Source organism: Podarcis raffonei, chromosome 8, assembly GCF_027172205.1.
Source record: "Podarcis raffonei isolate rPodRaf1 chromosome 8, rPodRaf1.pri, whole genome shotgun sequence".
In the NCBI taxonomy this organism is placed as follows: domain Eukaryota; kingdom Metazoa; phylum Chordata; class Lepidosauria; order Squamata; family Lacertidae; genus Podarcis; species Podarcis raffonei.
This window is the reverse complement of record NC_070609.1, coordinates 11,591,758-11,616,298: the sequence shown is the minus strand read 5'-3', so window position 1 is coordinate 11,616,298 and position 24,541 is coordinate 11,591,758. Positions and strand designations below refer to the sequence as shown.

The 24,541-nt window shown below is 47.3% G+C and overlaps 1 protein-coding gene and 1 long non-coding RNA gene across 2 annotated transcripts in view; one reads left to right on the top strand and one right to left on the bottom strand.

Annotated features, from left to right (window-relative positions):
* Positions 1-3,863: 3,863 nt before the first annotated feature.
* Positions 3,864-24,541, top strand: part of ERF (ETS2 repressor factor) — a 42,476-nt gene continuing 21,798 nt past the window's right edge. Inside the window, exons 1-2 of the mRNA XM_053397922.1 lie at positions 3,864-3,982; positions 9,575-9,656. Of these exons, the coding sequence (XP_053253897.1) occupies positions 9,596-9,656 (61 nt within the window). The 5' untranslated portion in view covers positions 3,864-3,982; positions 9,575-9,595. The remainder of the gene's footprint in view (positions 3,983-9,574; positions 9,657-24,541) is intronic.
* LOC128418346 (uncharacterized) lies at positions 15,194-17,055 on the bottom strand. Its single transcript, XR_008331693.1, has 2 exons — positions 16,966-17,055; positions 15,194-16,499 (listed from the first exon to the last, which is right to left on the bottom strand). It is a non-coding gene; the product is annotated as an uncharacterized LOC128418346 (long non-coding RNA).

Below are 24,541 nucleotides of genomic sequence, written 5' to 3'. Positions count from 1 at the left end.
TTAGGGATTGTAGGACAAGACCTGCAAAGGAAAATAAGGAACTTGTTTATGTATGCTACAACAGTGGCAAGAGTCTTGATAGCACAAGGATGGAAGAATGAGGAAACCCCGACAAAAGAACAGTGGCAAGAGAAATTGATGAACTATGCAGAACTGGCTAAATTGACATACAAACTGCGAGACAAGGACAACTGTGACTTTAAGGAGGAATGGGAACTTCACACAAATTATTTAAAAACACAACAAAATGAACTGGACTCCTTGGCAGGTTTTGAATAAACATACACAAATTTATTGTTGATAACATGATGGAAAGATATGTAAGGATATATACAATTTTATAATATGCAGAGAAAATATCTGCAGCGAAACCAGGGAGAGGAGCCGAGGGAAGTCCATGGCGGGGAGGGAGGGGGGGAAATTATATAGGTGATTATATGGTTTGATAATTTCTTATGTGGAAATTGAGCAATAAAAATATTTTTTTTAAAAAAGAGAATTATCTTTGGCTGCATCTGATACTCTGTGCAAGGTGGAAACGGCAGCATTCTCCGTGCAATGGGCTCTCTGCTGCTCTTGAAGCTCCCACAAATGTCCAGTCATGCCACCCTCTGAAGCTAGCCTTGCAAGTTCCTCTAGCACTTTTCCTAAATAGAACTGTGTTGATGCTGTGAGGATATCCTTGGAATGCAGAACATAACCTCTATTTTAGAAGCTAGTCCCCACCCAGGGCAATAGAAGATATTCTCCAGTTAGCTTTCCGTAAGCAGACCAGTGACTTACTTACACACACACACACACACACACACACACACGGTGCAATATTTAATCTCAAACAACTCTCACAGTGGCTTGAATCAACGGGAACTGTTTCAGCTCTGGACATAGGACCTGGATCTTTTCATATTAGCCAAGGACTGATTTACATTTGACTTCCAGCTTGGCTGGAAAAGAGTGTCTCTGAGCATGTGAAAAGCCTCTTCCTCTTACCACCTTCACATAGCTGGGGTTAGGGACAGCACTTCCAGATAGGCATGGTTCTCTGCACCACCCATTCAATACGTTAAATATTATGTGCTGCATCAGAATATTGGGTCACTGGGTTTTCTGTAACGCAGCTGCTGGTGTTTCAGATCTGATATGCAAACAATAGCGGGGGGATCTGCTGGGAGCACTGTAAAGGTCCTCAATGAGTGGGAGGAAATTGTTGGATTCATTGGGTAGCCACAAGAAATGCAAAACTAGAAAAGAAATGTATTTTTACCCCTATCTGTTGGTGTACGAACACACAAACTTTAGAGTTACACTCTTTAACTGGGTGGAATGAAAATATACCTGATTCTCAGCTATGTCAGAAGCACCAAAACAAATATTTGCCATTTGCGACTTAATCACATTTCCCCCCCAGTTTAAATGTTGGCAAGTAGGGTGCTGTAATTATCCAAGAAGCTGCGGTCTGTATTCTTGGTTTCCATTTTGCCCTGATAAATAGTTCTGTGGTGCTTAAAAGCTCGTCCGCATCTGATCACACACATACACAAATTGTCCTAAATTGCATGAGTGAAGGCTACTTTGCACACTGACAGGTTCCAGAGCTGAGATTTGACACAGAAAATAGGTTCAGGTGGCCTCTGACCCTACAAAACCCTTCAGCTAGTGGACAGACACAGAGGCCCTTAAGCGCACTTTGAAGCCCTTAGGTTTCAAAATTGGAAACAGGTGGCCTCTAAAACGATGGGCACCTCTCTTTTTTAAGAAAGAAAAGAAACAGAAACAACAAAAGCTCCCTTTAGTTTTGGAACATAAAGAAATACGTGAAGGGCCTCTGACATACGCAGGCCACCTTTAACGTAACAACTGCTAATCTCAGCAGTTTGGCCTTCTCCCAGCAGAGGGGAGACAAATTGATGTTTCCTGGCACCCAGGCTGCTGATAACTACAGGTTTTCTGTTTTCTTTTTAATTGCATTACAGTTAGATACACTTCTATGTCTAACCATAAAACTTTTGTTTTGAGAGTAATATATACTGAGAGGAAACTCCTTCAGCAATGAAACGGCTAGCACATTTGCAAAGTTAAACAGGATCTGGTTATGGTTCCAAACTGGATGGGGGACTGTGTGCTGAGATCCCTGCATTGCAGGAGATTTGACTAGCTGACCCTTGGGATCTGTTCCAACTCTACAATTCCAGGGTCCCCCTGCCCACCTGTATTTCACTGATCTGGGCGCAAGAGAGCCAGTGGGCAGCCTCTTTCTGAAGCCCAACAATTCCACTGGCTCTTTGTATCAGGAGTGAATGAATCGACTGATTATTTGATTTCTATACTGCTTAATAGGTTGAGGATATATCTGAATCACACTGAGTGCTGTGGAGGCTGGTGTGTGTGTGTGTGTGTGTGTGTGTGTGTGTGTGTGTGTCATAGGAGCAAATTCCTAGGGGCTGAGGTCCCTTCGGACCCACTAATAAAATATTTGAAGCCCCTCCCCCCAAGTTGATGAACATTGCCATTCATATGGTGTGCTTGCGCCGTGACCAATTATGCAGGGCAGAGCTTGCATCCCCTCCAACATTCCTCCAATGAAAATCAGGGCGTCCTAAGGAAAAGTGGCACATTCAGGGATCAAATCAGAAATGTCTGTAAATCTGAGACTGTCCCTGGATAAGAGGGACATTTGGAGAGTCTGAGCATGCCTGCTCCCTCTCCCCGCAAATATTTTATTCAAGGTGGCACTCCTGATCAGTGCTGGATTTACGTATAAGCTAAACAAACTATAGCTTAGGGCCCCACTCTCCTGGGGGCCCCAAAAAAATTTAAAGGGGGGAAAAGTGGATATACATTTCCAAAATATAAGATAAAAACATATAAAATAAAACCTACATCCAGCAAGAGTGTTTTGTGTTGTGTAGGCTCCTATGATGTAAGCAGGTCTGCTAGCCTGCTCCCTAAAATATCACTGGTTTGCTCATTTCTATATATATGGGCCCTACATTCTGCGTCGACTTTGCATTCTGCATGGACTTTTCAACAATTACTTTGCTAAAATACATATTTTGTTATGTGCAAGTGGCTTTAGATACCTATTAGGTCCATAAATTACCATATAGCATATATTCAACACAAAAAACCAGGGACAATTTGTTGTTGAGAAATGACAGCTGGCCGGATAAAGGGCCCCATTACCTTCAGTAGCTTAGGGCCTCATCAAATCTAAATCTAAATCCTGATGCCTGGTGAGAAACAGAGGAAAAAGCTGATGGGGAGGAGGAGGAAGAGGAGGAGAGCCAGAGCAGAGACTCACACAGAGACGCGGCGGGAGCTGCCTTGTCGCCGCCTCGTATCCGGGCGCTTCGTCCTTAGCGCCCCCTGCAGGCCGGGCCGCCGCCGCCGGCAGGAGGCGCTGCGCGGCCGAGGGCGCCAGCGAGGCGGAACCCACGCCTCTTACGGGCGGCGGCGGCGGCGCTGAGGAAGCGGCAACAAAGGGAGCCTCGGCGTGCGTGCGAAGGGCCGTGCGGGCCTGTGCTTGTGTCTGCCGCGCTTCTCGCTCCGAGCCGGCAGGCAGGCCGGGCAGGGCAGGGCCGGAGCTGGCTGCCAGCTGGCAGGCGCCCCGGGCCAGGGAGGCGGCGGCGGCGGCGCTGCTTTCGCTGCAGCTGTTTTTAGTGCCCTGCTGCTAATTCCGCCGCAGGAACAAACTTTTCCTCTCGCCTCGCGCTGCTATTTCGGCGATGGAGGAGTCACAAGGCGCCGGGCGTCCCCTTCTAGAGTTTAATCCCGCTTTACTCCTTCTTTTCCTCCTTCCCTCCTTCCTCAGGCGGCCGACCCCGCCCTGCGGCTAAATATACCCGCTTCGCTCGCTCTTTCCCTCCGGCCGGCTCCCCGGAGTTGACTTTCCCAGCTGGCCGGGGGCAAAAAGGGAGGGGACGACTTAGCCCGTCTATGGGGCAGCCCCACACAAAGAAAGCCCTCTCTTCCTCTTTGCTCTGTAAGTCTCTTTTTCTCTCTCTCTTCTCCTTCCCACCCTCAGCTGTCTTCTTTGGGGGGGGGGGAGTGTTGCATGTGGGGCAAAACACTTTGCATAATAGGTCCAGACGTTGCATGCCTCTGATTCTTGGACCCAGCACCAAATGGGGTGATCACGAACTCCCCAATTATTATGATTTTTTATTGGGGGGGGGCCAAGGAAGATGTAGAACAACAGTCTTGAATACAGGTAGAAGTGGGTGGGTAGGGGAAAGTCTTTGGTTTTAAAACCCCTCCTTGAAAGACATTTATAAATCAAATGCTATGATTCTAAATGGTGCTCAGAAGGTCTTTGAAAACAACCACTGAATCCTAAAATGTGTTGCATCATTGTGAAAGCAGAAGAGTGACTTTAAAAACCCCCAGAAACTTATAACTGATAGTTGATATTACAAATTGGGGTGTGCGCTTTAAATTGGAAAGAGCAGGTCTTCTCGAAAGGTGAAAGGCCCAGCATGGAATTTTTTGCCTTTTAAATATTAACTTTTGCCTATCGGGCTACAGTTCTCAAAGTTCTTCTCCTTCTCCGTGGGATACAGTTCAGCTGCATCAAAAACTTTGGTCCATGTGTGGATGTTGGAATCACAAGGGAGCCATTTTAAACCCACATTGCCGGTCGTTGTGAATATTGCTTTAACAGCATGCGTAGGGAACCGGTTTCAGTGTAAAAAAAACCCAAAACCTGACCGAAACCTCATCTGCAGTAGACTTGTGGAAGATGAAGGTTTTAAAAAAGAGAGGCATGTAAGCATCACTTCTGACAGAGCTTCTTTTTAATGAAAGCCTGAATTCCTAGGTTCCGTTTTTTAGCCGAGCCAAAAAAGAAGGCTTGTTTATTTTGAATTCATCTAGATTTATTTCCCACTGTACCATATTAGAGGGACTCCGTGAGTTACAATATATATATAATCCTATGCGTCTGATAAAACTATGTGAGGTATGCAAGGTTGAGTAACTGAAGGCCACCCAGTGAGCTGTGTGAACGGAGTACATATTTCAAACAAACTCTTCCATTGACCTCTGTGACTTACTTCTGAGTAGACCTGCATAGGGAGGTCAGAATGCAATTCTCCCACAGCAGAAGGGGGCACCCTTTATTCCCATCTCCCTTAAGGCAAGAGGGTGCTGTTAGGAACAAACAGGCGTGCATTCATCATCCCAGTTCACTGTGTCTGCCTCAGTTTCCCCACCTGTGCTGGCTTGGACACCCCCAATTTGCTAAGACTCTGGGTGTAGTCAGAATTTGGCAGTGTGTGTACTGGTTATATTTCTGAGATGCCTGAAGGTGTTTTCACGTGTAGAGGAAAGCAGATTTGACAGTTTGCCTCTAAACAAGGGAGCTAAACAATTGGGCTGGATATTAATTACTACTGCATTATCGGTGATTTGTTAATTGCCTTTCAAACAACTGCCTCGGGGTGATTTAACACACAAGATTAAAAACAGCAAATACAGTTAAAACAGGACTAAAACCCTAACAAAATAGATCTATTTTAACTGATATACCTAGGGAACTCTAGTACTGTGAGGTTGATTGTAATCTCCTTGGGACAGAGACCTGTCCTATTGCATGCCATAAACTGCCATGCACTGGTGGTGCTATATAATAATGATGATGATGATGTCACAGTGAAGCGGGTCTTAATTTATGCCGGGCCTGAGCCCCAGAGCATACGAAATACCCAGAATCTACTCTGTAACATGACAAGTGTGTTTCTGAGCATATCCCACCTGCCTTTCCCTCACTACCGAGTAACCCCGGGCAACCCACACACATGTCGGATTAGGGAACAGGCTCTGTGGGTCAGCGGGGCACGTCTTCTGGACAGGCTTAAAGCAGAGCGGGTCAAAATTTCTGCCTTCAAAATTAACCTCAGCCTAGCAGGGGCTACAATTGCAAAAGCTTTTTGGGTGGGGTGGGGTGAAGTGGGGAGGCTGGCTCCCTTTCCCCTCCCAACAGTGGGGCGAGGGTCCCACTCAGTTATTTCCCAGGAGTTTAAATGAAAAGGATGTGGTCTGCGCTGTGGAGCCTTTTGCTCCAGAGTAATGGAGGGATCCGGTTGCTCGATTTGTCCGTCTGGCAGGAGGGACGGGCCCCGCGAGAAAGGAGTGTAAATTAGGAAGACTGGCGTAAGGGAGGCAGGAGGGTGCCGGCCTGTACAGCCATGTAATACGCCAGCCCGGCCACAAACTTCCCACCCGATAATTATAGAGGGAATAATGCTGCATTATTTATAACGCCGGCTATTTATAGCCGGGCCCCAGAAAATGTGGCACCAGACCTCTCGGCTGCTGCCTGCTCCCTGGGCTTGTGACCCTCTCCACCCGCCCCACCCTCCTTGCCTCGCGCCCTCCCTTCACCCAGAGGGAGTCCCAAGGACAGCGCAGGGCAAAGGGTGGCCGGGGGGGGGGGAGGGAGCCGGGTAGAAATTGCATCTGCAAAGGGGTCCTTTCTGGGAGGTGCAATGGGAGACTGAAAAAGAAAGAAAGTAAAAAAAAAAAAAAGGAATTGGGAGCTCGGGATTTGTGCGGTGGGGGGCAGGGAGCGGGTGGATGCAAGGGCTATTCAGCCCGCCCCCTCGCCCCATCTCCAGCCCCCCCTCCGCCTTGGGTCCTTGTATAGCCTCTCCCCACCCCCACCCCCCCTGTCATTCCATTCCCCCAAGCTGTCAGTTTTCATGCCTGGGGAGATTGTTCCCATATTTTGGCCTGGTTCCCCAGTAGCCTGGTCGCCAGGGGTCAGCGGCAGGGGTCAAGACCGGAAAATTCCCACATGTCTCTTTAAACAGGTGTCAGGCCTCAAGCTCCTCAGGTTAACCCCTTATATTCCGGGCCCTAGTGGGAACTGTCCTTCCACTGGTTTTTGAATTTGTCTTCCAAACCCGCTGGAAGGTACTGGTAGCCGGCACGTCTTTTCCTTTGTGGTCGTCATTATTTGGTTCTGATTGTTAACTGCCCTTCATCCTAAATGCCAGTTATGTCCAGGAAAGATAATGCAATAGATTGGATCGAAAATGACCCCACCCCAAAATGCCATGCAGTGCATAACAGCTGGACAATAGGCCAATAACATTCAATATAATAAGATGCCAGCTCTCATTGATCGCTTAAAGCTTGGTAAGGATGGTGCCCAACACACCTCTATAGGGAGGGCGTCCCACACTGTTGGGAGCCAACACTGAGAAGGTCTGATTTAAAACTGCAAGGCCACTTTACTCCTGGACCCTGAATCTTGGGCCCTGAATTAAGGGACGCTGGTGGCACTGTGGGTTAAACCACAGAGCCTAGGACTTGCCGATCAGAAGGTCGGCGGTTCGAATCCCCACGACGGGGTGAGCTCCTGTTGCTCGGTCCCTGCTCCTGCCAACCTAGCAGTTCGAAAGCACGTCAAAGTGCAAGTAGATAAATAGGTACCGCTCTGGTGGGAAGGTAAACGGCGTTTCGTGCGCTGCTCTGGTTTGCCAGAAGCGGCTTAGTCATGCTGGGCACATGACCAGGAAGCTGTAAGCTGGCTCCCTTGGCCAATAAAGCGAGGTGAGCGCCGCAACCCCAGAGTCGGCCATGACTGGACCTAATGGTCAGGGGTCCCTTTACCTTTTAAGAGCACGTAGGAATAAAAAGCAACTTGCCCTCCAAAGAGCCCAACACCACCACCCAAGCCATGTGCTTTAGTGGTTAGAGTGTTGAACTAGGACCTGAGAGACCAGGGTTCGAATCCTGGGTGAAGCTCGCAGAGCGACCTTGAGCCAGTCACAGTTTCTCACGCCTTACCTACCTCACAGGGTTGTTGTAAAAAGAGAACCATGTGACCAGCCTGAGCTCCTTGGAGGAAAGGCGGGATAAAAATGTGATAAATAAATAAATCTGCATGACTTGCAGAGTACGTCTCCTTCTGAAGGCAGGGATTCTTTGGCTGTGTCATAGCTTGGGGAACCTGTGGCCCTCCAGAGTTTGGGCTACAAAATTCCCATCGCCCCTAATCATTGGCAATGCTGGCCGCAGCTGGCAGAAGTCCAGAAACATCTGGAGGCTCCCTGTTCAACCCTGTCCTTTCCAGATATGGGGCAGGATTACCTGGCCGGTAACTCATCCAGAAACACAACAGACTTCCTTCTCTTAATGGGTTACTTTGGGCTCCCCAAAACTTTTCATTATTAAGTTCATCCCACCCACTGTGGACGCATTAGTGTGGCAATGTTTGCTCTGTATGCACCTACTTGGAAGTTTATTTTCTAACAAAGGAGGGGGGCTTGCGGAGTTTTACTGGAAGAAGCGCCTCTGAGCAATATCGTGCCATACGCAGGCTGTCTTCTCCGATGCTTCCGACATAGATTGAGACAGCTTCCTTTCTGCTGGTAATATCCCTCAGCTGCTTTACATTTCATTCCTATTTAAGAATCATGCATTCCTACACAGAGCCTTTCAAAGTGCTGTGAATGCACAGGCTCAGCAATCGTTACAACAGCCTTGTAATGTAGGCTATGGCTACCCCTCTGTAAACCATTATTGTCCGTATAATAATATGGGTGGGAGGCGGGGAATATGCATAAGACCACCTACTGAGTGTCTGGTAGACATGAAATTTTAACTTGGAACTTCTGGACTCACACGTTAAATCCTTGTCAAGTGTTTAGAAGTGGCACTGGGCTGCAAACTCACACAACCTTTTGGGACCCGAAAACTCCACCTTCTGAGTCCTCCCTTTCCCCTCTACCGATGTGACATTCTGGTGTTTTCTGTTGTAGTTAATGCAGGAAAAGTTTATACATTAATTTGATGCCACTGAAGGCGAGGGCTGGGTTCGAATCCCCGCTCCGCAATGAAGCTCGCTGGGCGACCTTGGGCCCATCGCAATCTCTGAACCTAATCAACCTCGCAGGGGTGTTGTCAGGATAAAACGGGGAGTGTGAGGACCCATGTACACTACTCTGAGCTCCCAGGAGGAAGGGCAGATCTCATAATAAAATAAAAACAAAAACCTGTTGCCCTGCAAATTTTCAAACTACAACTAACATCAGCTTCCGCCTCCATTGCCCAGGGGATTTTGGGAGCTGTAGCACAGCAGCAACTACCAAGACTGTTAAAGGCTACTAGCTGCAGTCACTGATCTTGATGTAGATACTTCTTCCTTCCTTGTTCCTGAGGTGGATCTTTACTCACCCCTTCTTCCCTGGCAGGGGTGAGCAAACACCATTTTGTGGTTCCCCTCAGGTGCCCAAATGTCTTGGGCTGGCCGTGGTATAAGCCATATATTCAAAGCAACCCCAGCCCAAAGAATCCTGGGAACTGTAGTTTGATAAATGTGCTGAGAATGGTAGGTATGTTGGGAGTAAACTACAGTTTCCAGGATGGTCCGTAATGTGCTTTAAATGCATGGCATGTACACAGCCAGTCTTTGGTCCGTTAATTTTCGTTTGGGCTTGGAGCAGTGAGGTGTCCTCTTTGGTCCTCAACATCTTTAAGCCAGATTCTTTTGGCAGAGATTCTACCCCCACACCAAAACACACACACACTTTTTGTGCTGGTATCCTAACCCTCTGCTCTGTTTGCACAGCCATCCTCTCGCCAAAGTCGAATGTATTGCAGATGTCGATCTCCAGCGAGCAAACAAGATGGCGCTGCGGACTGGAGGCAAGGTATGGTAAGCCTCACAACCCTTCTCTCTCCCTCTCATTCTCATGCCCGCCTACTAGGCTCCACTTCCTCTGACCAACTGGCTACGTACGCACCCTTCATTTAAAGCACACCTCCCCACCCCACCCCTATAGAATCATGGGAACTGTAGTTTTCCCCTCACACAGCAACATTTCCAAACTGTCTCAGAAACTACAGTTCCCAGGATTCTTTTCTCTATTTTTTCTTTAAATGTATGAGATACACGCTGTGTGTGTGTGTGTGTGTGTGTTCCAGGCCACCTCAGGTGTTTCTAACACCATAATTAATAAAGTTAGGGATAATTTGGGCCTGTTCCCCTGGCCACAAAGTCCTCCCTCGCTTCCACCCATAGTTACGGCACTTCTAATTTTAGTCGTGGCTGTCTCAGAAGAGTCCATTTCTAGGGATTTTCCAGACCTCACTTTCTCATAGCCCTAAGATGTAGGGGTTGCAGGGGGGATACAGATGGAAGGCGCCCCCTTCGCAAAATTCACATGGTTCAAAAGCGTGTGTTCCCCCAGCCAATTTTGGAGTCTTCCCCCTTAGTGACGAATGACAGAGGCACATCTCCCCCTAGATAAGAGGGGAGTGGGCCCCATCTTTCCCTCTCTGAGTGTTCAGCTGTTGCATCAGACAGGCAGATATAGATATATAGACACACACACATACACACGCAAGGCGGGTTCTGCGCTGAGCAAAAGCCACTTGTGTCTAAATGAGGCAATCAAAAACAAACACCTTTATAATTACCCCCTTGGGCAACGGCAGGCAGCCCAGAGACCTGGAGAAGAGAGGGGCGTCCCCACGGGAGATTTCGGTTGTGTGAGGCATTGGTGTCTGCGCACACGCAACATATACACAAGCTTAGTGCACCAAGGAGAGGATTATATTTTGATCTGGGAGAGCAGAGTTCTAATCCCACTTTTGCTACGGCAGTTCACGGGGCAGCCTTGGAGCCGGTCGTAATCTCACAGCGGCACCTCCCCGGCAGATTAATAGCTCAAGGCTCCGGAGAGCCGAAACAGAGAAGCATTTCATATACAACGTGCAATTAACTTGCGGAATTCACCGCCACTGGATATATTTATGGCCGCTAGCTAAGAGGGCTTAAAAGAAGAAGCAAGCAGGCATATTTGCGGAGGATAACCAGTCTTCCAGCACCTATTAGCCAGGAGAGCTAGATGAAAACTCCTACATTGCAGGGGGTTGGACTAGATAACCTTTGGAGGTCCCTTGCAACTCTATGATTCTGTGAACCAGAGGGCAATATGCCTGTGTGAATACAAGACGCTGAGGGCAATCAGCTTGGAAGGGATGTTGCCTTTTCACTCTTCTTAGAAGCTTCCAGCTGGTTCCTGTTAGAAACAAGACACTGGTTTTAATGTTGAGATCCTTTAATTTGAGGATGGGGAACCTATGGCCCTCCAGATGTTGTTGGAATTATGGGAGTTGGAGTCCAGCAGCCAGGAATTATGGGAGGTGGAGTCCAGCAGCACCTGGTGGCCACAGGTTCTCCACCTCTACTTTAACTAGTGATGCCTAGAGTTGAACATTGCCCGTAAGAACAAGCCTAGCTGTACACTGTTATCTTGATAGCCCTTAGAGGACATAACTAGCTTAGGTTCATTGATTTCAGTTGTTCTACTCTAAGTAGAACTTAATTGGCTAAGACCCTTATTGTTACATATGAACCATGCCCAGCAACTTAACTATGGTTTGTTTCCCATTAACAAAGAATGATCTGAATCTATTTGGCTTATGAAACTTGGTTTCCTGGTGTCATGTGTGAACTCAGCACCCTTCCTTGATTTTTTATTTTTTTACTAACCCCATCCTGTATGGTCACCAAACTGCAAAGTCTTGAGGCGAGAGCAGATGGAAAACAAACCGAGCTTTGGGGAAACAAACCATAGCTTGTTTGATTGTCTGAGGGTGGGAATCTGCCAGAAGATAACTTCAAAAGCTCCTTGCAGCATAAAATGTAGTCGGATGACATACACTGGGATAAAACAAATTTGCTCCAGGATAAATGTAGCAGCAGCAATTCTATCCCGTAGGCTAGCAAGAAGACCAGCTTTTCTTTGCTTTCTCCACAAACATCCTAGTGCTGTTTTGGGTTATCCACTCTCAAACTATTGACCATGTGCACCCATAAATGCATTTAGATGTATTCAGATTTTTTAAAAACTTTTTTTAAAAGTTGTCATGGCTTAAAATGGCCACTAAAACAAACACTGGAGGCTACAACCTGAAACAGTCAGGCAGGTTAGGAACCTGTTAGATTGCAATCTTAAACCCATCATCCAAACCCCTTGTTTAAACAGAAGGAGGCACGCATGCTCAGAGACCTGGGGAGACAGGGCATGCAATTCAGCATCATTCCCTGTGAATTGTGCCCTCGGAGGTAGGATCTTGACAGAATTAGAGCCCAAAAGGGGCTGCTGGAAATTGAGAGGACGTGCTTAGGTAAATCCCAAGTTATGTAGAAGCAAGGGAATCACAAAATGTTGAGTGTCAGTCGGAAAGGGAAAACAGGGGGAATGAACTGCTTGAGCCCTTGACAGCTTCTTGACATAGGACATGGTTGACTGGAACCCTGAACAGGAGCATTATTAGGTGTTAGGGTATAATGGAGGAGTAGGGGAACCTTTGCTGCCCCCTCTCCCGATGTTGCTAAACTCCCATCATCCCTGGTCATTGGCTATGCTTGCTGAAGCAGATGGGAGTTGTGGTTCGGCAGCATTTTGAGGGCCAGAAGTGTCCCACACTTGGTGTGCCGCAACATTTCATTGCAGATCTCACTTGTTATATATTCCACTTGATCGTGCATAGATGATACAGGTCTCTCCCGTGCATGCTTTGGGCACAAATGGACGCAAGAACAGACTTGCTGAATCTGAGGAAGCCCCAGTGTGGTGTAGTGGTTAAGAGCGGTAGTCTCGTAATCTGGGGAACCGGGTTCGCGTCTCTGCTCCTCCACATGCAGCTGCTGGGTGACCTTGGGCTAGTCACACTTCTCTGAAGTCTCTCAGCCCCACTCACCTCACAGAGTGTTTGTTGTGGGGGAGGAGGGGAAAGGAGAATGTTAGCCGCTTTCAGACTCCTTAAAGGGAGTGAAAGGCGGGATATCAAATCCAAATCCATCTAGCCCCTCCTCTTTCCAGTAACGATCAGGTATTGATGCCTTTGGAAGCTCACCAGTAGATCACAAAAGCAATGGCTTGTCAATTCTCCTTGGGGTGTGTTGCAACAACAGCAATATAATGTTACCCGACGACAAATAATAAAGACTTGACAGAAAGATGCTGAAACCGTTAGCTAGATCAGCAGCAGAGCTGGAAAAAGTTGCTCCCAGTTTTTTTGGAGCCGATTCTCTGTTTTTAGGAAGGAGCACAAACCTGGGGGGGGGGGGACCCTCCCCTCTTGGGGCACCTGGGTGAGCACACAGAGCACATTCACCCAAGCCCTGCTTTTCTGTTGAGACAATGCTGAGGTTTAAAAGATGGCTTTGAAACAGATTATCCAAGTAGTGGATAACAGCTTTCAGAGAATGAGAGAGGGCTGTTGTCAAATAAGATTGCCCTGAATTTTTGGATTAAACTCTATGTGTTAAACCGGCGGCTTTTAAAACTTTCCGCTCTCGAGGAACCCTTTCCGAGTTCATATTCTGCCATGTGCCCTGTGAACGCCTGCCGTAGAAGCCCTGCATGGTGCAAAGGATTCTGGGTGCTTGTTCTAAGGCATCTTTGTGCTAGGTAAACTCCTGAGAGCATCCTAGACCTTTTAATATAGGCACAGGGTCCCCCTACAATTGTGTAATATAATAATTTATTATTTATACCCCGCCCATCTGGCTGAGTTTCTCCAGCCACTCTGGGCAGCTCCCAACCGAGTGTTAGAAACAATACAGCATTAAATATTAAAAACTTCCCTAAACAGGGCTGCCTTCAGATGTCTTTTAGAAATAAGATAGCTGCTTATTTCCTTGACATCTGATGGGAGGGCATTCCACAGAGCGGGCGCCACTACTGAGAAGGCCCTCTGTCTGGTTCCCTGTAACCTCACTTCTCGCAATGAGGGAACCACCAGAAGGCCCTCGGCGCTGGACTTCAGTGTCCAGGCTGAACGATGGGGGTGGAGACGCTCCTTCAGGTATACAGGACAGAGGCTGTTTAGGGCTTTAAAGGTCAGCACCAACACTTTGAATTGTGCTCGGAAATGTACTGGGAGCCAATGCAGATCTCTCAGGACTGGTGTTATCTGGTCCCGGCGGCTACTCCTAATCACCAGTCTAGCTGCCGCATTCTGGATTAATTGCAGTTTCCGGGTCACCTTCAAAGGTAGCCCCATGTAGAGCGCATTGCAGTAGTTCAAGCGGAAGATAAGTAGAGCATGCACCACTCTGGTGAGACAGTCCATGGGCAGGTAGGGTCTCAGCCTGCATACCAGGTGTATGCTGAAGGACTGGTGGGCAAGCAATCTTTCGCTGAAATCTGCCCTCTTTTATTCACCTTCCCACTGGAGAAATCCTGATCAGCTTCAAACAGGCATCCAAGGTCCCCAGATCTAGCTGGCATGGCAAATCTAAACCTCATGTGGTATTGGAATTCACCACCCCAAGACATGGTGGTGATGATGGCCACACATTTCGACCGCTTTAAAAGTGCATCAGGGGGAACTCACGGCAGAGAGCTCTTTGTAACTGGCCACTAACCATCACGATGGCAGCATGGAAACTCCAGGGGCAGAAGCGCTATGCCTCAGAATGCAATTTGCAGGGAGGCAACAGCAGAGGGGGCTGCTGTGTTCATTACTTGCTTGTAAGGCTTCCCAGAAGGGACGCAGGTGGCGCTGTGGGTAAAACTTCAGTGCCTAGGACTTGCTGATCGTAAGGTCGGCGGTTCGAATCCCCGCGACGGGGTGAGCTCCTGTCGTTCGGTCCCAGCTCCTGCCAACCTAGCAGTTCGAAAGCACCCCTAAGTGCAAGTAGATAAATAGGGACCGCTTTATAGCGGGAAGGTAAACGGCGTTTCCGTGTGTGGCGCTGGTGCTGGCTCGCCAGCTGCAGCTTCGTCATGCTGGCCACGTGACCCGGAAGTGTCTTCGGACAGCGCCGGCTCCCGGCCTCTTGAGCGAAATGAGCTCGCAACCCTAGAGTCGGTCATGACTGGCCCTGACGGGCAGGGGTACCTTTACTTTTAAGGCTTCCCAGAGGCAGGGGGCTGGCTGCTGAGGGGAGATGAACCTTGGCTCAGATCTGGCAGGCCTCTCCTGGCATTCCCACATTTTAGAATCAGAGAATTGTAGAGTTGGAAGGGACCACCAGGGTCCTGTAATCCAGCCCCTCTCTTGCCCAACATAGGGCTTGAACCCATGAACCTGAGATTAAGAGTCTCATGTCATGGAACTTTGAAGTGTCAGGCATAGCACTAATGGCTTTAGCCCAAACGTAGCAGAGTTTTCCTGCACAGCGAAGAAGCTAGTTGAGGTGGAAATGACTAGTCAGCTAGACTCAGAATAACTATTTACAGGATTTATTAAAAGGAAAAAATAAAACCAGCAGAGTTTCTGCATACAAAACAAAGCAAAATAAATCCTTTCTTTCTCTCTCTCTCTTGACCATACACAGCACTCCTACTCCTAACACACCTAACACACCTCACATCACACTGTGCTAGCAATCCCTAGATAACAGAGTTGAGTGCTGGTCGTTAACCAATCAGAGTAAGTAGTTTCTAGGTCAAGCTGACCTTGGCTTTCTGCCAAGAGTAAATTGACACTGCCTTGAGTTAATTGTGTGAAGCCAGAATCTGTAAGTTTCCCATGAGAACCAATTAACAGAAACTCAACACCCCCTCACAGATTCTGCTGGACAATTAACATCAAATACACCTATGTAGGAGATTATTTTTCCAGCAAACCTAAACCCTTGCACATTCGTTTGTTCTTTACCTTTGCCAATGGTTTAGTTAACACATCTGCTACATTTTCTTCACTTGATACATAAGTACAGGTGATTACATTGTCTTGTACACAGCAACGTACATTTTGGTATTTTACAGAGATATGTTTGGAACGTGATTTGAAACCCTCTGTTTTACTTAAGGTTATACAAGCTTGATTATCAATGTAAACTTGTACTGGTTCTCCACAATTTACTTTTAAATCTGTTAACAAATGCTTGAAATAAATCACCTCGTTGCACAATTCACTCAATGCGGCGTACTCGGATTCCGTTGATGACACACTTACAACGTCTTGCTTGCGTGACCGCCAGCTGATTAAAGCTCCACCGACCATTATGACTAGTCCTGTGACAGATTTTCTATCCGGCAAATTTCCCCAGTCACTATCACAGTAGCAACTCAACATTTCATCCTCTGAAGAATTTAATTGTAACATATAGCCAATTGTCTGTTTGAGGTATCTCAGAACTTGTTTTACCCCTTTCCAGGCATTTAGTGTGGGTTTTGAGACCAATCTACTTAATATGCCTACTGCATAGCTAATATCAGGTCTGGACCATTGTGCTAGATACAATAAACTTCCAATTACAGAATGATATACATCAGGATGTTCAAATTCAGGACTCTCGTCTGTATGAAGTGTTTTTATGAAACCTGGATCCATAGGCACCACTGCCCCTTTGCAATCCTGCATCCTGTATGTAGTCAGTAGTTGTTTAACTTTGTTCTGCTGACTAATTAGGCAGCTGCCATCTTGGGCCCAGCACACTTCCAACCCTAGATATGTCCTAACCGGGCCTAAGTCTTTCACTTTGAACTTACTGGACAATTGCTTGGCAAACCTTTTAGTTTGTTTATCTGTTTTGCAAGCATACAATACATCATCTACATAAATCAGACAAAACTCTTGATCACTGCCTGTACCACGTACATAAACACAATTGTCAGCTGTACTCTGCTTGAAACCAAATGACACTAAGGCCTCATGGAAACATTTGTTCCAAGATCTTGCAGCCTGTTTAAGACCATATAGAGCTTTGTTTAATTTCAACACTCTATTGGAACCTGTCTCATAACCAGGCGGTTCGGCTAGATACAGGTCTTCTGATATTGATGCATGTAAATATGCAGTCTGGATATCAAAATGGTTTAACAGGAGTTTTCTCTTTGCTCCAAGCGTTAAAATCAGCCTTACACTGTCCCCCTTAGCAGTAGGGGAAAAAGTCTCGTCATAATCTTTTCCAGGCCTCTGAGAGTATCCTTGAGCCACTAAACGAGCTTTGTATTTGTACTCTCCTGTCACCAGAGGTTTAAGTTTGTACACCCACCTGCAGCCTACAATCTTTGCCCCCTCAGGCGCTGCTACTGGTGTAAAAACCTTGTGCTCATTCAGAGAGGACATCTCTTCCTCCATTGCCTGCTTCCAGAGCTCTGCCTCCTCTTTTGGTAACTTTAACACCTCCTGAAAACTCTTGGGTTCTGCAATCACACTAAACACATTTGCAGTATCTGGAGAAAAACGCACTGGAGGCACTCCTTTGTTTTGTCTTTTAGATCTTCTGGGAGAAAATTTTTCTTCTGACCCACTTTCCTCCTCAGAACTATGACCTCTCTTTTGTTGCTTAACAACTGGTCTTTGGGCAACTCCACTTTCTTGAGAGCTCTTATCTGAACTTTCCTCCCCCTCAGACTCTGATTCTCTATGTTTACCTTCAGAGTCATGAAGCTCCTGGGAAGGTTCAAACCAAACCTCAGTATTGGCATGTAGTCTCTCCCAGCCACTATGTTCACAAAAACTGGCATTCCTGGAGATCACAATGCCATTTGTCCCTTCAGCAAAGCGGAAACCTTTTCCCAGCTCCTGGTAACCCACAAACACTAACTGTTTGGTCTTAGGATCTCCCTTCTTCCTCATTTGTTTTGGAATTAACACCCAGGCTTTTGATCCAAACACATGCAAATGGTCAATTTTGGGTTTTTTCTGAAACAATTTAAAGTACGGAGTTGTACCTATTGTTTGATGAAAGAGCCTATTTTGGAGATAACACGCAGTGAGCATGCTCTCCCCCCAATAAGACATGGGCAAATCAGCATCATCAAGCATGGCAAACATCATGTCTTGTAAAGATCTGTTTTTTCGCTCTGCAACGCCATTCTCCTCTGGGGAAAAAGCGTTCGTTTTTCTATGCCCAATGCCACGCTTTTGTAACCAATCTCTAAAAGCATTTGACATAAATTCGCCACCTCTGTCCGTCTGAATCCTTTTGAGTTTAGTGGACAGAAATCTTTCCACAGATGCCACCCAGCCTTTAAACTTAGTGAACACGTCACCCTTATTCTTCATGGGAAAAACCCAAGAATAACGTGTGGCGTCATCCACAATTGTTAATGAAAAACGCGATCCACCCCTGCTTACAGCAAATGGACCAATTACGTCCATGTGAACCAGCTGTAGCGGTGACTCACTAACTCTGTCACTTCTGGGGTAAGAGACTCTGTGGGTTTTAACCTTTTTACAAACGTTACAATCAAGGTACTTGTTACAACTCTTTAAATTACCCCCATCAGCCAATTCAGACATTTTTAGTACACTTTTCCAGCAAGCATGCCCCATTTTCCTATGCAATAAGTGCACACAGTTGTCATGTATAGCTTTGTTATTCACTGCAGGCTGAGCTTTACTGACTACTGCTGCAACTTGAGATCCTGCTTTAAGCCAAAACAAGCCTCCCTCTGACTTAGCAGTGCCTAAAATCTCACCAGCCTTCTTAATAATGCAACTGTCTCCTTCAAAATGCACTTTAAACCCAGCTTTTAGCAAACAATCTACAGACATCAGATTGCTCCTTAATGACGGCACACAAAGTACATTTTGCAGGCATTCACGAAGACAAGGAACAAAAACTGCACCCCCCGAAATCACTTCGGAAGTACTTCCGTCTGCTAGAGCCACCTGGCTGCGCTGTGCTGAGTTCTTGGAAACAAACAATTCATCTGAATTTACGATGTGCCGAGACGCTCCCGAATCGACCACCCAGACAGCTTGTTTCTCATCAGCAATCTTGACCTCGGCGGTCACCAGTTGAGCCGACTGTTTTCGTTTGAAGAATTTCTTTTTCCGCTGCTGCTGCTGCTGATCTCGTCTCTGCTCCTGCACCGGCCACTGAGACTTGACCAACTCCGGACATTGTCGTTTTAGATGCGCTGAAGACCCACATCGAAAACAACGCCTAACAGCAAACGCAGACTCCTCACCGGCACGCTGCTCTTGCTTCACCCCTGGCACGGCATGAGAACTCCTTCCAAACCGCCCGCCTGTAGAAGCCTCTGCAGCCAACGACCTTTCTTGCCTCTTCTGCCATTCTTCAATCAAACGCCCAGTAACGTAACTGATTGATAAATCACGCTCCTGTATGCCTTCTAGAGACAAAACTAAACTATCCCAGCTTTCCGGGAGAGAACTCAAAATAATAGCCACCTTCTCCTGCTGGTCTAATGCACAGTCTCTTTCCTGTAGCGCAGCAAACTTTAACTGTAAACTGTGTAGGTGTTCCTGCATTGTAACCCCAGGCTGTAACATTGCCTTGTACAATGCCTTGCGAATGAACAGCTTGGAAACCGCTGTCTCACGCACATGGAGTTCTTTAAGTGCTTGCCACACACCTCTAGCTGTCTTGATTCCCCTCACATACGGCAACTGGGAATCTTCCAGCCCCAAGACAATTGTGGCCCTTGCTCTTTGGTCTTTATCGAGGTCCTCATCATCAGGCTTCGCAGGAAACTTACTCACCACTTGCCAGAGACGATCCCTCTGCAGCACTGCCTGCATGCGTTCCGACCACAGCAAGTAATTGGAGTCATTCAGACGCTCAAAAGCCATCTGAACTGGTTGTGAGGCCATCTTGAGAGCGATGTCCCTGGAACCCGGAACCAGCTACTCACGACCACCGAGAGAGAAAACAGGAACCACAGCACCCAGCACTCACACGCTGCAGCTGTTGTCCTTGTGTCCGCTGCGTCACCAGCTCACCACAGTCAGGAACCAGCCAGTGTCCATCTGCTGCACCAACAGGAAGAACAACTTCTGGAACTACTGGAACCAACGCCGTTGATGCTGACACCACCGCAACTCAGGCTGGCAGCACAATACCCATAACCTCATGGAACTTTGAAGTGTCAGGCATAGCACTAATGGCTTTAGCCCAAACGTAGCAGAGTTTTCCTGCACAGCGAAGAAGCTAGTTGAGGTGGAAATGACTAGTCAGCTAGACTCAGAATAACTATTTACAGGATTTATTAAAAGGAAAAAATAAAACCAGCAGAGTTTCTGCATACAAAACAAAGCAAAATAAATCCTTTCTTTCTCTCTCTCTCTTGACCATACACAGCACTCCTACTCCTAACACACCTCACATCACACTGTGCTAGCAATCCCTAGATAACAGAGTTGAGTGCTGGTCGTTAACCAATCAGAGTAAGTAGTTTCTAGGTCAAGCTGACCTTGGCTTTCTGCCAAGAGTAAATTGACACTGCCTTGAGTTAATTGTGTGAAGCCAGAATCTGTAAGTTTCCCATGAGAACCAATTAACAGAAACTCAACATCATGCTCTACCACAGGGGTCGGCAAGGTTTATCTTGCCTAGGCTGGATCGGTCCTGTGGAGATCCCTCTGTGGGCTGGATCGCGCCCGCCCGTGATTTTTGGCATCTGCATCTGCGCAGACACAATTTCCCGCGCTGCGCCAGTTTAGCGCAGCGCAAGAGCAGGCAGCTCAGTTTGGGGGTGGTTCGGGGGCCGGTCAAATGACCTCCGCGGGCCGCTTCTGGCCCATGGGTTTTAGGCTGGTGACCCCTGCTCTACCGACTGAGCTATCCGGCAGCATCCAATCCTTTAGCAACTGTGACTTTAGCAATTCTGGTTTCCCACTTCAGCACCAGTATTTATTTATTTACTTGTGTGTGTTGCACCCTGCCCCCAAAAGGGGGGGGGGCTTCCCAGAGTGTCTTGAAACCATCAGTCCTTGAACCCAGGCTTCCAAAAGACATGACACAAAAGGAAAAGCTTTTGGGAGGGAGGAGGGGAAAAAGCAAACCCAGGCACTAGTTCTTAGTTGTAAGGTGTTATTTCTTCTGGCAGGGAAAGAAGAAGCAAGCTCCCTGCACTGTTCCTTTTCTGGTCAACAGATGGGGCCAAGCTAGTCTCTTCCTTGCCATGATATTTTCCCCAGCAAGCAGGGGGAGCAGCCAATAGATTGCAAGGAAATCCCACCCCTTCCAAGTTTGGTGGGCAGGATCCAAGTTTCAATACATTGTCTGGCAACATGCAGTGTCTGACTGAAAGGAGATCGACACTGTGTTGCTATCAGATGTTCATCTATTTGTTGAATTTGTGCCCAGCTCTCGCTCCTGCAGAGGGGTGTATTGTCATTCTACAACAGACATGCCGGGTGTGTCCTGTACTCAGTATTGGCTCCAGGATTTTGGAAGAAGCAGGACATGCAGCCCAGTAATTATTTGTGTGCTGGCTGCAGCCTTGGCCAGTCTTGAGGACCCAGCAAATGCAAATGGATCCCTGTCTCTCTTCCTGGTTCTTCTTCCTAGAACACCTTGCTCAAAAACTCTCTTTTCCTGTCCCTTCACACACACACACACACACACCATCACCTTTGCAACATCTGTCTTCCCAGGCAGGCCCAAGGATTCTTCTAGGATGGCCCATTAGGTCATGTTAATAGATTTGCTCTTCCTTAGGCCAGCCAGGCTGTTTTGCATAAGCCAGCCCAGGGATTCCCTTTCTGGCACAGTCCTGCAGCTTGTATTTTCATCCATACCCCAGTTAATCAAAATACTACTTTGGCCACCTCATGAGAAGAGACGACTCCCTGGAAAAGACCCTGATGCTGGGAAAGATGGAGGGCACAAGGAGAAGGGGACGACAGAGGACGAGATGGCTGGATAGTGTTCTCGAAGCTACCAGCATGAGTTTGACCAAACTGCGGGAGGCAGTGGAAGACAGAAGTGACTGGCGTGCTCTGGTCCATGGGGTCACGAAGAGTCGGACATGACTAAACAACTAAACAACAACCACCATTTATTAATTTTTAGGGATTTGGGGGGGATCCCCTCAAATCTATAACAATATGGTTCCAAAAAGTGCTTTCTTATCCAGACAGCTTACAGGGCCAGGATCTCACCTGTCTGCTAATGGATGGATCTGTCCTGTTCCCAAACAGCATGCACTGGAAAACAGTTCCTTACGACCAATCCTGTAGCACAGCCTCATTTACGGCTTGTTTTGCAGATGACTTTTTCAAACCACATCCTGATATTTATATAAAAAAGCAAGCCCTTAGAAGTCCATGGCCTGCCCATCAGCACAGCCAGATCTTGAGAAAGTTCGTACAGTGGTACCTTGAGTTCCAGACGCTTCAGGTTACAGACTCTGCTAACCCAGAAATAGTACCTCGGGTTAAGAACTTTGCTTCAGGATGAGAACAGAAATTGCGCAGTGGTGGCAGCAGGAGGCCCTATTAGCTAAAGTGGTGCTTCAGGTTAAGAACAGTTTCAGGTTAAAAATGGACCTCCAGAACGAATTAATTTCTTAACCCGAGGTACCACTGTACTGTATATGGTGCAAGGAGGAATGTGTTCTTGACCATTTGTTCCTAATTTATAGCCTTAATAATAGCACAATCCTGTGTGTGTTTACTTAGGAACAAGCCCCACTGTGCCCAATGGGGTTTGCTTCCTGGGCTGCGTAGGACTGCAGCCTGAAACTTTCAAAGACTTCTGCTGCCTTGCCTTCCTACCCTCAAGGATAGAAGAAGACCTCAATATATTCCTTGCTGATATCCCGATCATCTGGCTTTTCGGAGCTTTTTTGCATAACCTTTCTCTCTGTCCAGTGCGCCTTCCTCCCCACCCCTCTGCAAGCCTGTGGGCCCCTCTGAGACTTCGCTGCTTGCGAGGGAAAACCCTCCTCTTTACAATATTGCATGCCATTACTATTTACTCTTGGGAGGGTGGGGCGGTGGCGGGGGGGGGGAACCCTTAAGTTAAGATGCCATTAAATTAAAGACCCTTTGGCGATGAGCTTTCAAGAAGGCTTCAGAGGTTTTTGCAGGTGTTGCACGCAACAGGATTAAAATAAATAAATATTGAAATTTTAACTCTGACACCTTAAAGGCCCAAGAGCTAGCTCTTCTCTGTCTTTCTCTCTTTCCCCACCTCTCTCTCTGTTTTCTTTCTTTTTTTTAAAGTGGAACCTGAGAACCTCAGAATGCTGAATTCTGCAGCCTTTTTGCTGAATAAATGCAGCCTTGCTAAACATCTCTTTGGGGCTGGAAGCAGGGGCATAGCACATCCCCCCGGCCTGCTGCCTCTTCCCATTGTGACGCATCCTCTCTCGCTTGGGCCTGCACATCTTCCCATAGTACTCTTCCCCAGTGTGAATGCCCCTTTCACCACATATATAACTCAGGTTTGTGGGCTTCCCTTCTCCTTCTCGCCCTTGGGCCACCCTTTATCAGCGGCATCAGGCAGCAGCATACTAGATAGACTAGATGGGCACTTTGTCCGTCAGGAACACGGGAAACCGCCTTATACACTGAATCAGGCCAGTGGTCCACCTTCCTAAGCCTTGCCTACAGTGACTAGAAGGAACTCTGTCCAGGATTTGGGGTAAGAGTCTCTCCCAGCCCAAGCTGGATATACAGTGGAACCTCGGGTTACATACGCTTCAGGTTACAGACTGCTAACCCAGAAATAGTGCTTCAGGTTAAGAACTTTGCTTCAGGATGAGAACAGAGATTGTGCTCCGGTGGCGCAGCAGCAGCAGGAGGCCCCATTAGCTAAAGTGGTGCTTCAGGTTAAGAACAGTTTCAGGTTAAGAACGGACCTCTGGAACAAATTAAGTACTTAACCCGAGGTACCACTGTACTGCGGATTGAAACTGGGACCTCTGCACCTGAGATACACCCTCCCCCCCCCCAAAAAAAGCGAGGCTGACCCAGCAAGACTTTTCTTATGCACTCATATTTTTGTATGCTCTGCAGTCCTCGTGCCCCTGGATTACATGGAGCAAAAACTGCATTGCACATCCTGTTTTAAACACAGAGCTTTAATATCCACGTTGGGGAAACTTGTGTTTTCTGTAGTGCTTGGTCCCCCCCCCTTTTTTGTTATTTTAATACTGTACTGTGTATCCCACCTTCCTTGAGAAACCAGAGTTTATTTGCAGACCAGTTGAAGGCGGGCAACAACAGTTGTTCAAAATATTTGCGATACTTGGCTGTCACTCAGTGACAGGCCACATGCGTTGCATGCAGAAGGTCCCAGGTTCAGTCCTGGACATCTCAAGGCTGTGAGAGACCCACCTTAAACCCAGAGAGCCTCTGCCAATCAGTGTAGTCCATACTGAACTAGATGGACCGGTGCTGTGGCTCGGTATGTTCCTCTCTTCCTAGGAATGCCGCTGTAAGTGTCTTCTTAACCAAGGACATATAGGTTAAGAAGACAACTACGTAGATCCACACCAAGCATTTAAAGGATACTGCTTCTCCCCAGAGAATGATGGGAACTGTAGTTTGTTAATGTAATGCAGGGGGCCAGCAAACTTTTTCAGAAGGGGGCCGGTCCACTGTCCCTCAGACCTTGTGGGGGGCCGGACTATTTTTTTTGGGGGGGGAAATGCATGAATTCCTATTCCCCACAAATAACCCTGTTATATTGCCTGTCTGTTATATTGCCTGTCTGACTGGGTTGTCCCAGGCACTCTGGGCAGCTTCCAACACATATAGAAACATAATACAGTGGTACCTTAGGTTAAGAACTTAATTCGTTCTGGAGGTCCGTTCTTAACCTGAAACTGTTCTTAACCTGAAGCACCACTTTAGCTAATGG